At 31.2% G+C, this 16669-nt stretch overlaps 4 protein-coding genes across 5 annotated transcripts; all 4 read right to left on the bottom strand.

The window, feature by feature from the left end:
- Positions 1-2626: 2626 nt before the first annotated feature.
- On the bottom strand, positions 2627-4369 carry LOC108859267 (E3 ubiquitin-protein ligase SP1). 2 transcript variants are annotated; one of them, XM_018633153.2, is made up of 8 exons: positions 4173-4369; positions 4035-4090; positions 3840-3961; positions 3519-3626; positions 3296-3430; positions 3155-3220; positions 2946-3058; positions 2627-2850 (listed from the first exon to the last, which is right to left on the bottom strand). In XM_018633153.2, exons 1-8 carry the CDS (start codon positions 4241-4243, stop codon positions 2775-2777), a joined length of 747 nt encoding a protein of 248 aa, XP_018488655.1. In that variant the 5' UTR covers positions 4244-4369; the 3' UTR covers positions 2627-2774. The 2 variants fall into 2 exon arrangements, with proteins under 2 accessions (XP_018488655.1, XP_018488656.1); XM_018633154.2 differs by lacking the exon at positions 2627-2850 and having other exon boundaries at positions 3160-3220.
- Positions 4370-8536: 4167 nt separating this feature from the next.
- On the bottom strand, positions 8537-10790 carry LOC108858727 (uncharacterized). Its single transcript, XM_018632608.2, has 9 exons — positions 10519-10790; positions 10303-10428; positions 10112-10216; positions 10003-10045; positions 9815-9933; positions 9554-9712; positions 9396-9476; positions 9088-9311; positions 8537-9011 (listed from the first exon to the last, which is right to left on the bottom strand). Exons 1-9 carry the CDS (start codon positions 10636-10638, stop codon positions 8762-8764), a joined length of 1227 nt encoding a protein of 408 aa, XP_018488110.2. The 5' UTR covers positions 10639-10790; the 3' UTR covers positions 8537-8761.
- A 2442-nt stretch (positions 10791-13232) lies between these two features.
- On the bottom strand, positions 13233-15074 carry LOC108857804 (inactive serine/threonine-protein kinase BKN1). Its single transcript, XM_018631818.2, has 6 exons — positions 14889-15074; positions 14573-14799; positions 14361-14496; positions 14106-14242; positions 13756-13873; positions 13233-13686 (listed from the first exon to the last, which is right to left on the bottom strand). The coding sequence occupies exons 1-6, from the start codon at positions 14965-14967 to the stop codon at positions 13376-13378; spliced, it is 1008 nt and encodes a 335-aa protein (XP_018487320.1). The 5' UTR covers positions 14968-15074; the 3' UTR covers positions 13233-13375.
- A 301-nt stretch (positions 15075-15375) lies between these two features.
- On the bottom strand, positions 15376-16666 carry LOC108860392 (polyadenylate-binding protein-interacting protein 5-like). The gene is made up of 3 exons (XM_018634277.2): positions 16440-16666; positions 15875-16246; positions 15376-15786 (listed from the first exon to the last, which is right to left on the bottom strand). The coding sequence occupies exons 2-3, from the start codon at positions 16217-16219 to the stop codon at positions 15637-15639; spliced, it is 495 nt and encodes a 164-aa protein (XP_018489779.1). The 5' UTR covers positions 16220-16246; positions 16440-16666; the 3' UTR covers positions 15376-15636.
- Between the last annotated feature and the right edge of the window lie 3 nt (positions 16667-16669).

Genomic DNA, 16669 nt, shown 5'->3' with positions numbered 1-16669 from the left:
CATTTTCATCACTTATCTTATTTAATTTCTACAGCTACATCAAAAAATTATATAGTCTAAATTTTACAGTAAATTTTCTACATTTACAATCCAACCAATTGTTCCTAAGGTATATGAAATCAGTTTCTAGTGGGACATAGTTATCTTTTTTTGCCTAAAAACAATTTCCCAAATATTTTATTTAAAACATTTTTGGGAAAATTGCTTTTTAGGCCAAAAATGATAATTATGTCATATTAGACTAACTTCTATTTTGTATCATTTTTGCCTCTAATACCCTTTAGTATTTTCTAAAATACCTATAATAACTTATTGGTATTTTTTCCAGTTCTAAAAATGTTTAAATCATAATTTCATTTTTTATTCTACAGAAAGTAGAATTGACATTCTATACAGTAGAACATGATGTAAGGGAGAATTGAAAAAAAAAACACTTTGAACTTTTGTTTGTCCCTCTAGAACTTCTCATATTTTTGGCAACTAGGTGTTGTGCCCGCTCAAGCGGGCCTAATCATTTTACAATTACCAATTAAATATCATGATAAGTTATTGGTTATGATCTTTAAGTTTTTAATAAAATATCAAATTATTTATATATGAAATTTATGTATCAAAATATATATTCATTATTTCGTTAATTTCTTGAAAGCTTTCATATATATAGTAGAAATATTTTCATTATATATTTTGCAACTAATTTTATTTATGATTGAAAGATATTCTTTGTAGATGATAAATATATATATATATATATATAGAAATAATTTTTTAATCTTTACTAAAGATATTCTTGGATAATAACAAAATATGTATATGAATTATCTTTTTATTTTAATAAGATTTTTATTATATCAGTTTAGTGAGTTATCTAATTTCATAAAGATTAAATTCATTTTTATGTTTGGGTTTTATTATATTAAATCATAATTACTAAATAGTTTATAGTTACTCATTAATATATGCATTACTAATTAAAAGACTATGATAATAAATTAATATTTTATTTCATTTGAAAATTCTTACACTTTAATTATAGCTTTTTTGAAAATTTCTTTGTACACATATTTATTATATAAAAATAAATCTTAAAAGTCACTTAATATTCTCTTTTCAAATATATAAAATTAAAAAATTTATTCGATTAATATTTAGGTAATATACTTTTTGTTTTCAACTTTATATTTTATAAAAAAAATCAGATAACAACACAACATACATATAGGAATTATATTATTGACATGTTTTATCCTTGGTTTATGGGAAAATAGTAAATTTAACTTTAAAATGTAAGAAAATATGAAAACTATTGGAAACATAAGTATGATAAATTATATGTTTAAATTTTTTTCTAAATGAAGAATCATATTTTATTTTGTTTTCTAACCTGGGTTAGAATACACATTCTGGTGCTCTATTTCATTTAGAAATCAGATATTAAGTATTATACTTAGTTGTATCTTGGGTATATACTGTAAACCAAACTTTCTTCTTCCTTATATCTCAGTTAGAATTTGTGACGTTACAATCTAACAACATGTCTTCAGTATACCTGCAGCTAAATAGCCATATATATTTTCAACTATATGTTGTATCTTACGTAGTTTTTGTGTCATAGGTACCTCTGCCTTTTACTTTATGTGATGCCTAAGGAAGAATAGGCTTCCCACATTTTGTAATGTGTTATGGATGAGGTAAGATACGTATTCTAGTTAAATCCAAAAATATAGAAAATTCCATATTCGATTATAGAAATTTCTTAAATCCATCCTAAAAATCTCAGAGAATATTTTCTAGATATCCCACGTTTTTTTCCTCCTCATTTTCTCTTCTTTCTTTTTTCTCTCTATCAATACAACATGATTCTAATATATGTTAAATATTGAAGTTCCTGAAATATATCTAGAAGACTTTGTCAAACCGTCAAATGAATCTTGTGATACAAGGAAGGATCACTGATATATGAGTTTTAGCATTTGTTATTAGTATATTTTAACTATTATAGGATGTATTTAGATGTATATATTGCATTTGTGTGTTCATTTGAATTTAACAGGGGTTAAAGTGCGCATTTGAAAAATTTGAGGCGAAATTGCAAACTTAGCCTTGCAAATTGCATAGTTTGTGGCCGAATTGAGAACTATCAGGACGCGTCCTAGGACCATTCTGCAAATAGGAGGGGTCCGAGATGTTCAATTATTCAGGGTCAATTCGTGGATCTTTTGGGTATATTGATCTTAATCTTATATGATAAATGTAACCGAACACGGAACATGTTTATCAATCACTTTTTCTTCTTGACAAAACTGATATTTGTAATGTAGTTTGGAATATTTATACATAAAATGACTCTCAAACCTCTGGTTAGCGGGTAATAGCTTTTAATTTACGAACGAAAAGTCGAAAAGCTATTTAACTATTTAACTAATTAGTTAAATACAAGAAAACTTTTTATGACAAAAAAAAAACATAAGAATTCTAGGTCTGAACCTAATTCGGTATTGCGTTTCAATTTAACACCGCCAACGATCATCTCCTGGACCGGGTGAAAGTGGAGCTTTCTAATCGTAGTTAGATAGCAGAGAATTTTGAACACGAAATCTACCAACCTAAATTGTTGTCACCAAGATTTGTAAAATCCATAACCATTATTAACATATAATATCAGTGAGTATATGATAAACAGACACACACCAAAACATCGCGAAAGTAACAAGTGTTATAAGCTTAGTCGTCGCAGTCTCTTTTTTTTTTCTCAGTTGGAGAACACTAGATGATTATGCAGTAAGTAAGCTGACAGCTATAATAGACACACCGATACCTGCTAACAACAAGCTCAACATCTCACAACCGCTGCAAAAATGAAACAAAAGAAAAGTATTCTATCAAGAGGAAAAAATATGAGGTTATCTAATCTCACAAATGAAGTCACATCAAATGTTTCTTACTCTGAAACTGAATTAAAATCAGAAGCCAATTCATCAATTTTGTTTATACTACGTCCATTAAAGACCTGATAGACACGTCCGATGGTGGGAGCCCCATTTTTGTCTCTCTCAGCCTAGAGTAGACAACATGAATTGTAAAATATCATATTCAACTAGCTCCTAAGTGAAATCACGAAAGTGAAACAAACAAATAACAGGGTTTGACTTACCTTACCAATAATCGTCAAAGGCTTACCAATCTCAAGGACATGCTCACGACAGCGGTTTGGGACAAACTAAAGTAACAAGACAACAACACCGTTAGGAGAAAACTGAAAAATAAAATAATATTTATTTACCTAAGTAAGTACCTGGACGTCCTTGGAAGAAAAAAACCTTTCGAAGTGTTCCATCACCGGTTCAGGGAAGATATATCCATTTAGGGTAGCATAAAATCCTTTGGCAAATTGTGCTCCCGTTACATAAACCCGACCGGTCCCGTCATCCTAATACGAACAAAAAAAATAGAAGATAAATTACTCTCTCTCTGGCTAAGGCTTTGAGGCATTGAGAAGAATTGTGATAAGATCTTACCAAATACCAAGGAACCACCTTACGGTACAGCATAACCTCTTTAGATTCCTCTCTGTTTGAATAAGTATTACAATTCTTATTCTTATCCCGCTTATAACAAACTGTGGCCTGAAGCAACACCAAAAAAAAACAAAAAAGAAAAGATTTTTTTAAGACTGAAGAAACACATTTAATCTCCTACGTTCCAACAGAAACCACGCTAGCATTATTATTATTTAATCTCAAAAAAAAATAAAATAATAATCGACACAAACAGATGGATAAGGAAAACAAGGAGAATGGTTAAAAAAAAAAAAAAGGAAAACAGGGAGAATATCTTACCGTTTCCTCAGAAAAAACACACAAAGTGCCACTACGGGTGGTTTCTACGGCTGAGTTTGATCCAACTGTTCCAAATATAGCAACAACAGGGTTGCTTAATGGCTCCTTTTCCAGAAGATCCACTGAAAAAAAAATTCCATCGGAAACTATAATCACACACGCCAACAGTACATACAGTAATCGTAAAAACCCTACCCAATCCTTTGAGCTCGTCTATTTGGGTAATACTGGCTAGATTCTCAGCTTTCCTCCTGTGCCAAAGGAATAAAAAATCGGATCAAAAAGAAATCTTTTTTTTTCTCTTTAAATAAAACAGAAATTGATTCGACTAACTTCGGATCGGTTCTGTTGTAAACCTCTATTAGGATGCCAACGCCAATGCATAAGCCAGCAAATTCAATCATCTTCAGCGAACAGATCAATCTCGAATGCGTACAGAATCGATGCTTGGACTAGGGTTGTGGTATTGCGGCTAGGAGAGAGAGAGACACGATGGTTAAAAGTCTAACATTTCAGTGGGATTTTGTTTATTCAGCCCATGTATAATTTTTAGTGAATAGCAGGGCTTTTGTTTTTTTTTTTTTTTTTTTTTTTTTTTTTTTTTTTTTTGGTAAACAGGGCTTTTGTTTATCCAGCCCGTATACAATTTTCAAAGTACCTGAGGCCTGAACAGTTTTTTTTTCTCATGGCTTCGTGTTGGTGGTAAATAATAATTTTTTTTTTCACAAAAAAAAACGCTTTTGAATTTCTCTATTATTTTCTTATCTATCTTATTAAATCAGAAACATTACAACTTCTTCTAGGTGAATTTTAAAGGTAAATCTCATATATTTAAATTAAATGTCTCATTCCTTATATATAATACGTACTATAGTCTAATTTTGCATTGATGTATTTTCTTAAATATAATTCCTCTGTTTGTCCATATTCCATATATGATTTTCATATTTATTACATGTCGATTTAAATAAGATAGATACTAAGAATATTAAAAATATTAATCGTACTAGAATTACCCTATACAATTCATTTTAAATTGATCAGTATACTTTCATTGGCCATATTGAATTTATTAGTACGAAACATTAGGTAGATAAGTCATAGACACATACATAAATATATGACTATTTTTTAACTAGGTTGGGCCTAATCTACTTTCTAAAACAAATAACACATACCTTTATATATTGTACAAAATAAAGTAATATCGTGTAGTATTATACTTATACAATAATACTAAAAACAAACCAAACTGATATATAATATATATCGAAAATGCTTTGAACCATTACACACAAAATATATTAGACCTCAGAGATAAAATTCACTTTGAAATTATGTAATAATTATTTTAAAAAATTAAACTTCTTAATGTACAAAAAACATAAGTTTTATATCAAATTTTGTGTTACAATAAAAAGACACAACTCGCGCTTGCAAAGTGTTATTTTTACATACGAAAGACAATATTGATATTGTTCTTTAAACACAAAATTGAATTATACAAACTCGATTCTACATAAAACTAAACAATATAGAATATATTTTAAAAATAAAACTCGTACGGATGCGCATGGCCTTTGCAAAAATCGTAGATATGTTTATATAATATATAAATATATTATGTTAAACATATTTTCATATAAATAATACAACAATGTAAGTTTTGTATGATAAATGTTGAAGATACAAAATATATAGCACTATGTGTTTTAAATAATATATAAAAATCTACTTTACGTTATCATAAAATTTAAAAATCAAATTTAGTAATTAAACACATTGCTTATTTAAACACATTAGTACACATTGTTATTTATCAAAATTTTATATTAATACACATTGCAATCATGTATAACATTTAGTATAAACAAAGATAAAAAAAAATTGACTTCCGCTCGGTCGAGCGGGTCATGATCTAGTTTATTTTAAAATCACAAAATATATTATATGACAATGATTGTATACAGAATATAATAGTATATAACTAACCTTTTTTGAAGTGGTTTTACAAAATATGTTACTCCCTCCATTTCATATTACTTGTCGTTCTAGATTTATACACACTGATTAAGAAAATATTAAGAAAATATTTAATTTTATATATATTCAAAATAAAAACTATTATCAATACATCTAACCATATATCAACCAATAGAAAAATAGAATAGAGAATATTGTCAATAAATTTTGCATTCAAAACTAAAAAACAACTTAATTTTGAAACGAAAATTCTACTCTAAAACGACAAGTAATTCGAAACGGAGGGAGTATTTGAAAACTTTGAAATTTTTATGTGCCGTCAAAGATACTAATGAGAAATCCATTTTAATTTTGACTAAACTACAAAATATAATACTTATTTTTAATTATAAAAAGTATGCTGAGAAAAAGATAAAAATAACAAAAAATCAGCTTTTTAAATAACATTATGCATTAGTTTAGAACAGAAAAAAATCAAAAGTCATATAATTTTCCAAGCTAAAAAATATTTTTGTGATTTTTAAACTTCTCTTGACCAAATATACAATTTTTAAAATACATACTTCAAACTCAAATGATAATATTCCAAATTTTACCAAAGATATCATAGTTGTTAAAGTATATTATTTTTGAACACAACATGAAAATTTCTAAACAATTTTTTTCTATAATACTCTATATGTTTCATATTAAGTGTCACTTTAACATTTTTTTCTTGTTGCGTAAAAGTGTCGTTTTACAATTCCAATGCAATTTATATTTATTTTCAGCACAATATTAATTGTAAAATACATTGATTTTATAAATAATATTATTTATCCAAAATGCTATTGGTTATATAGATGATGTTGATAAAAACATAAATGCATTTCAATCAGTTTTTTTAATATTGTGATAAGTGTCTAAGTGATACTCTTTGTGAAACGGAGGAAATATAACTAAATAAATTATTAAACTGTATCCAAATAGTAAAAATTGAAAAAGTAATTGAGGGAGATTCTCTATTTTATTATTTCATATTTCATATTATAAATTTATTGTGTATCGAAGTCGAAAATATATTAGTTAACCAATTATATTTGAAACAATAATTTTAAATACTTTTGTGGCAAAAAAAGTTATATTTGAAACAGTAGTTATTAGGATTTTGTTTAACCGATTTACGAGCTTTAAAAAAATTGTTAGTTTGATTCCCTGACCATCATTTTATAATCAATTCCAAAATTTTGGAGATTCAAGTTTTTAATTTGTATGTAAGATAACTGGTCACGTTAGTCCGTTCAGAAAATTACATCACAGATGAGGAAGTGAGGAGGTGACCCGTGATATGATCCTCGTAAACAATCGTCATAAACAGAAGGAATAGATAACTGAGGTGGAACAAAGATGAAACTTAGAGAGATAGGTTAGTCCCAAGGATGAAAAATGATGAAACTTAGAGAGAAAGTAAGGGATAGAAGATAATATTTGTTTGATTGATTCTTTTTGACGTGGCCAAAAGCCTTACATAGTGTTTACTAAACCGGAAATATCCAACTAAACCAATAAAGAAAGCTCTGCGTGATAATCCTGTGACAAGAATACTCCCCCCTCTTCACCACACATCATTGTCCTCAAGGTTGAAGATCTCAATACTCGCCAATAAGGGCCTCATAAACTGTTCTAGAGGATTCTGGGTAAACTTACTTGATTGAGGACTCAGTGAACTCAACATTATGAGCACGAAAACAGCTTTGCATAATCTTCTCTTTGTTCTTCCAACGATGCCAAAACATGATAAGCAATATGGTTAGTCGTCTCATGTGTAATACATCAGCTTGTTTGTCGGATCCTGCAAGTGTCTTTGTATGTAGTAACATAAGAAGCTCTGTCTTTGACTTGCTCTAGCAACCATTAGAAGTACCATATAACCGTGTTTTACTCTTTCTGTAAATGTCTTCTAATAGCATTTGAAATACGAAATTTCTCTTTCTGAAGCTGCTTCTAACTCAACATCCTGGGTGGAACTTGTACAATCTTCTTTAACGCCAAGTCCTGAGAATGTCAAATCTGGAATAGTTCCCCAAAGAAGCAGCCTCATGAGTATGTGATCACTGGATGCAAAGTTTTTCATAATATTTGCTTTATGAGCCGAATAGACTGAGTTCAGCAAATTGTATACAAGTTCAATCCGATCTACAGAAATATGCTCTACAATTGGTCTATAACTCCCAAGCAGTGCATCACTAAGGCCAGCAAGTTCTTACCTCAACATTTATGCTATTGTTCTCTTGTGGTCCCCCAAGACTTCTTTTTTTTTTCTTCTGCAGTATGAGTTTCAGCAGCAGTAGATTGATCCCTCTGCTGCAGCAAAAAGTTCAGGTGACTTGTATGAAGCTTGTCTTTGTCTTTGTCTTCCATACACAAAATCTTGATTTGGCATCGCCTTTGGAGCAACCGTTCAGACTGTGTATGATTTTTGTTCTGTACTCACCATGGGGAGAGCTTCATATGGTTCTTGACTCAGATGTGCCATAGCTTCCGGTTTCAACGCTGATAATCTAGGTCGAGAGGATTCCTCGCTTTGATACCAACATGAAAGATGAGAGAAAGTAAGGGATATATAAGATAATATTTGTTTGATTGATTCTTCTTGACGTGGCCAAAAGCCTTACTTAGTGTTTACTAAACCGGAAATATTAAACCAAACCAAATACATAAACTTTTAAACCGCCTTCCATAATGTTTAATAAACCATAAATATTAACCCAAACCATAGACATAAACTACCAAACCAATAAAGAAAAGCTCTGACGTGATAATCATCATGTAACTTTTCCCATCCTTCTTCCCCAATCATGTTAACAGTCTCAAGACTGATCCCATCCTTCTTTCCCAATATCATACGTCTCAACCAATGATGGTGGATTAAAGAGCACTTTTAACCCAAACCTGGGAGACTAGCCCATATTCTTCAAATCCACTTGGCCGGAAACAGAAACAAGAGCTTTGGGCCAAAAATTTCTCTCAATGCTCCCGTTGAGAACTCCAAAGTTGTTGATCTTCATCCTGTATAACTCCTTAGCCTTGCTCTTGCAAATACCAAATGTCATTGTGCATCGTTGTGAGAAGATCGGTTTAACTATCTCAATCCCCATATCAAATTGGGCAAACTTCTTCACACATGATCCAATCAATGAATCTCTCCAACTGAAGAATGCAAAATGAGGAATAAGTTAGTGATTATTTTACACCAACTGAACAATGCAAAAGTGTGAGTACTTACTATGTGACTGAAGCCAGGAAGTCATTGGTTTGAAAAGCACCTCCTATGCAATAGCTAAATAATCTTTCAGTCGTGAAATCATATGAGACTTCAGCCGCTACTTTCATCGGAGACTCAATCAATGCAACTGCTATATCCGATCTCTCTAGATAACAGGCATCTCTGTAAAAACCAGATGTTCTCAATTTCAGAGCTATATGCTTCCAAAAGACAAGCAATTCTATCTGCAAGTTTGACAAGAGAAAAGAAGCAGACTTTAAATTGTTTGCAAATTATGATAGTGAGATGAATAGTAATCTTGTTTCTACATTTGACTCCAGATTGTCTCGCCATCCAACACCGGCTACCAATTTGACATGATCAAAGCCGAAACTGATGTCTCCAGAAACCTGTGTTTATGCATTTAGATTAGTGTAGGTATAAAGTGTAAAGCATACATAAATGTTATATGTCTCTTCTTTGTCACCTTTGGTTTATTGTCAAGCATGATGTTTACTCCAAGTAACTTCATCTTCTTTACTAGAAAGACGTCCTCGCACAAAGGTAAGTTCATGTAGTTAATACGAGTAGAGAGGTCCCAGTAACAATAAGGACTTCCCATATTGGTTACCACTGAATCCATTCCCTTCAAAGAAATACAAAACAATGAAACTTAGCTGACAAAAGAAAGAAAGAAAGAAAGAAATTTAGGTCTCATAACCACATAAAAGGATAACATAATAAATACCACTAGCCAATTACAATATGGCACATCTTGAGGATCCTTAGACTTGGAATCCTTCTCAAAGTACTTCAGCATCGTGGTAACGTGGAATCCTTTCTCATTGTAGCCTTTCTCCAAGAGCTCTGGGCACATAAAAGAAACTATTAGAAAAATGTATTCATTCATTCATAAAAAGATTCAAACTTTAATACCTTGAGCCATCTTGCGCAAGTTGTGTACATTTGTATGAAACTCCTACAAGATAAAAACACACATAATAAATTTCAGACCATGAAAATGAAGATGAATAAACAAGCTCACCGCTTCTTTAGAGAGCTCTTCAGCGCCGTCAGGTCTTGCCGTGGATGATGTGGTATATGCGTCAACTCCAGAGGGGTTGTCTTCTTTAGTATTCTCATTCTCTATCTGAAACCAAAATCAAAGAAAGTTCAACAATTTTTCAATGGGAACATCAAAAAAAGAAAAAAAGTTCAAAGCTTTGCATAAGTAACCTGAGGGGTGAACAAGTAAGTAGAACGAGCGGGGCTTCCGGGAGAACGAGGCCGACTGTTGAAGGAAGGATACGCATATACGTTGAAGCCAGAGTCAGAGTCAGAGTCAGAGTCCGCCTTCCCCATCTGAATGCAAAATCAAAGACACAAATGTTTCAATCAGATAAATCCAAAATCAAACAAACAGATAATGTAGCTCAAGAAAGAGATGGAAACCTGAGGGGTGAACAAGTAAGGAGAAGGAGAACTGTTCACAGAGTCTGAAGAAGGACGTTGATGATGACTGTCGCCGCCGTTAGATCTCGCCGAAGATGACGTGGCATTGGCATTACCCATCTGAGCACAAAAAAATATCGCACAAGGAGTGAAAGTACAAGTATATGGGATTGAGGTGCGACTTAGCGAGATCTGAAGAGAGATAAGAAAAATGGAGAGAGGCGTAAGAGGGTGAGGAGAGAGCGTCGAGAATCCTCAAGTTAGGGTTTGATTACGACTTACGAGGATTGCCATTTCAAGCGATCATTAGGATGGTGTACTATAAAGTGCATACAAGTTTTATCCATTCTAAAATAGTAACTTGGCGCCAAAAAAAGAGAGTAGATAATTAACCACTTATTTCCTTTTATGAAAAAATCTTATGTTTATTATTTGCAATCACTAGGATAGTGTATTATATAAGTACATACGAGTTTTATCCATTCTAAAAAAATATGGAATGATGATAAATCAAAAACATGCCTTCTATATTTTATCCGGATCAGAAAACCCAAACCCTATCCAAATATATCTCACCTGAAATCGAATCAAAAATTTATAAGTATTTATTGTGTCCAAAATTCTTCTACCGAAAAAAAGCCGGAACCAAAAAGAACTAATCCGAAAGGATCCAAACTTGAAAATAACTGACTCGAATAGAACCGACCCGATAAAAACCAACTAAAAATATGTATATTCAAAACTATGATTTTATATACTTTGTTTTATAATTTAATTGAAATGTCTTTTTGTTAACAATGTTATTATTTTTGTAGAATTTTAAGTAATATGAATTTTTCTATGTAAAATTTAAAGTTTGAAAATATTTTATTTTAATTATTAATAGTTTATTTCAGACTATTTTGTAATTTTTTGGATATATATGATAGATTTTGACAACATTTGATGGAGTTTGGGTATTTTCCTTTTTAGATGCTAAATATTTGAACTTGACCTGGATCTAATAGGGGGATCTAAAAATTACCAATATTTTATAAGTAATTTAATTATAGATCTGAAACGATCCAAACCCGAAAAAACTAACCCGAATTCGAAAAAAAAAACACTTATTGCATCTAAATATTTAAAACCTAAAGAATCCGAATTTAAAATAAGAGGTTTGTTTAGAAGCATAGATAATAGTTTAAAAATAAGTTTGTTTGGAAACATGGATAGCATATTACCAATATTTAAAACCTGAAGAATTCGAATTTAAAAATAATAGATTTGTTTGGAAGCATGAATAGTAGTTTAAAAAATAGGTTTATTTAGAAACTTGGATAGCACATTAAAAAAAAGGATTGTTTGGAAACATGAATAACAATTAAAAAAAAGAAGTTTGTTTGGAAACATGAATAACAATAAAAATAATGTTGTTTAAAAACATGCATAGCATTATATTAAGAAAAACTAATTTATATTATTAAAAAATAGAAATCCATTATATTTTGAGAAACTATTTATTAGGGCCAGCTTTAAAATATACAAAAATGAGCTAATCTAATTATCTAAAAACATCTTTATAATATTTCAAATCAAAATAATAATCTAAAGTTTATTTATATCAAAAATTAATTCAAAAATATACATATATTCAAAATTTATTTTTACTTAAATATTTTATTTTTACTTAAATATTTTCTAATAACCATTATCAAAAAGTATTTTCAATATATATAAGAACAACACAATACAAAGTCCAATTTTTTATACCAGCTTAAATAATGGTTATTATATTCAGATTAAATTTTTAAAATATAATATATGTGATTCTTTATGTAATGTTACGTATAAAATAATATTAATTATATGATTACTTATACGATGGTACATATAAAATATGATTAATTACTTGTGAGTGTTTATGTTACTAAGGTTTTGAGTAGGAGTGGCGTTCGGATACTCATTCTGGTTTGGTTCAGGTCTATTTGGATTTCAGGTTTTTGGGGTCAGATATTTCAGTTTCATTCGGATAATATAATTTTTCTTTCAAATTCGATTCAGATCTTTGCGGTTTTGGTTCGGGTTGGGATAACTCATAGATTATTTTTAAAAAATTTAAATTCATTATATACTTTAAATTCACAAAATCTATAAAAAATAATATATTAATATATATTTGAATAACATATATCAAAATACATAAACTTAACATATAAATTGGTTTGATTTAAATATTTGGATAGATAATTTACAATTATTTTAAGTATTTTTGGCGTTATGGATATACTTTAACTATTTTAGATATTTACTTTTGACTATTTATATATATATATATTCAAGTATTTAAATCAATTTAAAAGTACCATATATATTCTGGATGATTTTATATACATTAAATCCAAAAATGATTAATATATAAGTATATAAGTCTATTTCGGATACATTCGTGTATCCAAAATAATTTTGTTCGGATCAGATTTGGTTTTAGTTCTCTAAATATCAAAATTTTAAATAACTTGAATATTTAATTAATTTTCGGTTCGGGTTTGATACTACTTTTTTGGATCAAGATCGGTTCAGTTTTTTTGGATCAAGATCGGTTCAAGCAACCTGTCGTTGCTATCTTGGTCATATTAATGTCTTACATGGCTTATTTTATGTCCCAGCAAAACATCTAAGAGTCTTTAACCTTTTCAGAGTCTCGTAGCTGTTTTGTTTTTCTCTCTTTGTCATAATCTACAATGTCAGATTATATATTTCAGTTCTTATCTCACATTACATCTTGCAGATGTCTAACTTGTCAAGCGAGGATAATGTATTGATGACAATGAAAATGATTATTACAAATTAACTTCGAACATTTTTCAACTCTTTCTCATTGATTCTTATTCTCTGCAATATCATTCAAACCATCCAAAACTTGTTGCATCGTTGGTCGCTTCTTCGTGTCCAACTTGATGCATCTTTTGATGAGTTTTCCCATTTGTATCACCGCATTGACAGGATAGTCGTTTCCAAGTCTCGGATCGATTATACTCAGGATTTTATTCTTATCGGACAAGAAAGGTTTAGCCGAGATGGCACTTTTTATGTCTCTCACTCCTCTACGGAAAGCTTTCAGACCAGTTAAAAGCTCAATCAAGATCACACCAAGTGTATAAACATCGCTCTTCATCCCCAAATGACCTAAAAACATAACGTTACAAAACTGTCATCGAACCATTAAAATTTTCAAGTTTGCAGAAAGAAGTGTACCTGAGATTACATATTCAGGAGGTGTGTAATCAGTTCTTCCAATGAATGCAGTCGAGACACTGTCTTCAAACAAACGTAGCTCGTTTGATCCAAGGTAAAACAGTTTCGCATTGTATTGCTAATGAAATTCAAACTTAGTTGTTAATACTTTTAGTAAATGTCATAAACGATAAGATAGAAGATTGGAATAGTCACTACATAAGTTAGATGGACTGATACCATCTTAAGTTAGATAGTCTTCCAACATAAAACCAATAAGTGATAAATTGATTAGTCTGTTTATCTTAAATATTACTTAAGATCACTTCTAATTACTGATGTGAGAGTTGTGATCGTAACATAGTCATTACCTCGTCAAGGAAAATGTCATGCATTCCGAATTCTCGAGATAACGCTCTGTTATTGACCGAGTGGAGAAATGTAAGACACTGAGCTGTTCCAATGGCTATCTTAAGACGTATTTCCCAAGGCAGTGTCTCTTCTTCTTCTGTTGAGAGAATCATGAAACTGTATACTAAGAATCTACACCCATTTGTTTTAATGGACCCATTAACTAAAAGAGATGAATAAATGGAAATATTATTTTGTTAGTTTATGGTCTTAACTTCCAAAAATGTGAGCTTCAAGACTTCCTTTGTGGAAACATTCAAGAACCAAGAGGGATTCTTTAACTTCACAGCAGTAGCCTAAGAGTTTGACCAAATTTGGATGAGAAATCTTTCCTAGACACCTAATTTCTGCCTGCAACTCAATAGTTTTTGTGACCATACGTACAAATATAGATGAAATTGCATGAATATGGACAGATCTTGGTTACCTTCCACTCTTCTAGTTCCTCTGAACTATGTAGAACACAGTGCATGACAGAAACAGCTATTCCTGTTCCGTTTTTAGATGGAGAAAATGTAGTCTCATCAACGTATCCCTGGTAGAATGATCGACCAAACCCATTATTGCCAACTGCAAGCCTATTATGCCTGAATTTCTTTGTTAGTTTCTTCACTTCCTTGGAGCTGAAGACTCTCAGATTCTCGTTTTCTAGCTCTATTTCCACATACAAATATAGATTTGAGTTATGTATTTAGATATTGTATGTAAGCAAAAGTGAAGTGCATTTAAAAACAGAGATGTACCTGGAACTGGAGGGATGGTGAGAGGCTTGGGAGAAGTTGAAGGAGCTTGTTCTTTGAAAGGTTTTAGACAGTTTCCCATTGTAGATGGAGATGATAAAATCTCTAGTTTTGTTTTTCAAGATCTGAACATATCTTCATTTTGGTTTTTGAGAGGTTGAAATTGATTCCAAGTGTGAATGTAGCTTTAGAAAAGGTTGGTTATTGCCTCAGAATTCAACTCTTTGAAAGAAATCATTTTCTCATAAAATGCCAAAAGAGCAATAAGTCAACAATAGCTTACAAAAATCAAGTACTCCTCCATTCATTCAATATGGACATAGCATAAACCCATTTAGTTGCATGCATCAAATTCTTTATTTTGCTTTTACTATTTTCCAAGAAAATAAGGATTCTCCATTTTCAGAAGATATATTTTTACCAACTTTTAAAAGACAATAGCATAGACCTTAACTCAGACCCAACACTTTTGTTGCTGTTGCCAGTAACAAATAAAATGGCAATATACCAAAAACAAAATATCAATATCATTCATTACAAATGGAGTGGCAAATAAAAGGGGTCAAAAGACCAGACTAATCTGCCAAACAACTCAGATTTGCACTCCCAAAAACTATAAATTTTTGTCCCATCATTTCCCCTAAGATTACCATCAAACTTCATTGATACAACACCCTCATTACTGTATTTATTATAGGTGTGAAAACATAAACAAATTAAAGTAAAACTTCACAACCAATGATTCATCAGATCAGGCAGATACAGTTGCATTGGGGATAACAGATGATGCAATGACTTCAGTAGCTGCCTTCTTTTGTGTTGAAGCCTTTGAGGTTGAAGGCCCTGATTCACAGATATCCAGCGTCTCTGGGAGGTTTTCTTGAGTTTCATCGCTGTATATCTACAGAAAGATAGATTATTACATCAAAATTCAAATGTAAAACATGTGTCAATATGTGAACAAAAAAATATGATGTTGATGAATTTACCTCAAGCTGAGTCAGCATCTCAATGGTTGCTTCAAGGTCACCGCTATTCGCCAGGTACACATCAGTGATAGACTCTTGCGAGAGACCAGAGAATGTGACCAGAAGGTATTCGATATCCATGTCTATATCCATCTCCAAATCCAAATCATCGTCCCTTATATGCTTGTACGCCATCTCAGATGATTTCTCAGGCGGCATGGACACTCGAACGCCTGCAAAACTTATCTCTTGTGTGGTGGGGTTGGCAAACACGAAACCTTCCAGATCAGCATGGTCCACTCTGTTTGAGAGTGGTACGTATGATGCTGCATTCGGATTCAATGCAAATGCTCCTCCTGGCTTCATTTCTCCTCTGTCTTGGTAAGAAAGTTACTGCCAAAAATTGAATTCATATCTCCATTATTTACAAACAAGATAAAAGACAAAGACAAAGACAAAGAAGATAGCAATAATAACTTGTGTTACACGGAAAAGACAAAACCACTTTACAAACCCTAAGGTATGATAACACAAACGTTTTTATAACATGACCATGTGACAATAAGAAATGCTCTAGAGACGTTACGTTTAGAGTCTAGGCGTTACTGTATGAACAAATCGATGGCAGAGGAAAACCAATTGAGAAATCAAGAAAAGAGTCTCCACACAAGAAAAAAAATGAAGGGAAGAAGGAGTGATTATATGGGGAAAGGATCGTCTTGACCTCGTCAACGATGGACGTAAAAAGGACAAGGAGAAACGAAACATCAGGAGAGAAAATGAGCTTACCAGAGAATAAAACTAGCGTTGAAGATC

The sequence above is a fragment of the Raphanus sativus genome, chromosome 3 (assembly GCF_000801105.2).
Source record: "Raphanus sativus cultivar WK10039 chromosome 3, ASM80110v3, whole genome shotgun sequence".
Lineage (NCBI taxonomy): Eukaryota > Viridiplantae > Streptophyta > Magnoliopsida > Brassicales > Brassicaceae > Raphanus > Raphanus sativus.
The sequence above is the reverse complement of the archived record's forward strand: the minus strand, read 5'-3'. Positions and strand labels throughout refer to the sequence as shown.

Coding starts and splice junctions, on each gene's coding strand:
- LOC108859267 (XM_018633153.2), bottom strand. CDS start 4,243: ATGATTGAATTTGCTGGCTTATGCATTGGCGTTGGCATCCTAATAGAG. Junction 4,091..4,172: donor TACAACAGAACCGATCCGAA/GTTAGTCGAATC, acceptor CCTTTGGCACAG/GAGGAAAGCTGAGAATCTAG. Junction 3,059..3,154: donor CTTTGACGATTATTGGTAAG/GTAAGTCAAACC, acceptor TGTCTACTCTAG/GCTGAGAGAGACAAAAATGG.
- LOC108858727 (XM_018632608.2), bottom strand. CDS start 10,638: ATGGGTAATGCCAATGCCACGTCATCTTCGGCGAGATCTAACGGCGGC. Junction 9,713..9,814: donor CATATTGTAATTGGCTAGTG/GTATTTATTATG, acceptor ATTTCTTTGAAG/GGAATGGATTCAGTGGTAAC. Junction 9,312..9,395: donor GAGACAATCTGGAGTCAAAT/GTAGAAACAAGA, acceptor TCAAACTTGCAG/ATAGAATTGCTTGTCTTTTG.
- LOC108860392 (XM_018634277.2), bottom strand. CDS start 16,219: ATGAAGCCAGGAGGAGCATTTGCATTGAATCCGAATGCAGCATCATAC. Junction 15,787..15,874: donor AGATGCTGACTCAGCTTGAG/GTAAATTCATCA, acceptor ATCTTTCTGTAG/ATATACAGCGATGAAACTCA.
- LOC108857804 (XM_018631818.2), bottom strand. CDS start 14,967: ATGGGAAACTGTCTAAAACCTTTCAAAGAACAAGCTCCTTCAACTTCT. Junction 14,243..14,360: donor TGAAGCTCACATTTTTGGAA/GTTAAGACCATA, acceptor TTCTCTCAACAG/AAGAAGAAGAGACACTGCCT. Junction 13,874..14,105: donor ATGACATTTTCCTTGACGAG/GTAATGACTATG, acceptor GAATTTCATTAG/CAATACAATGCGAAACTGTT.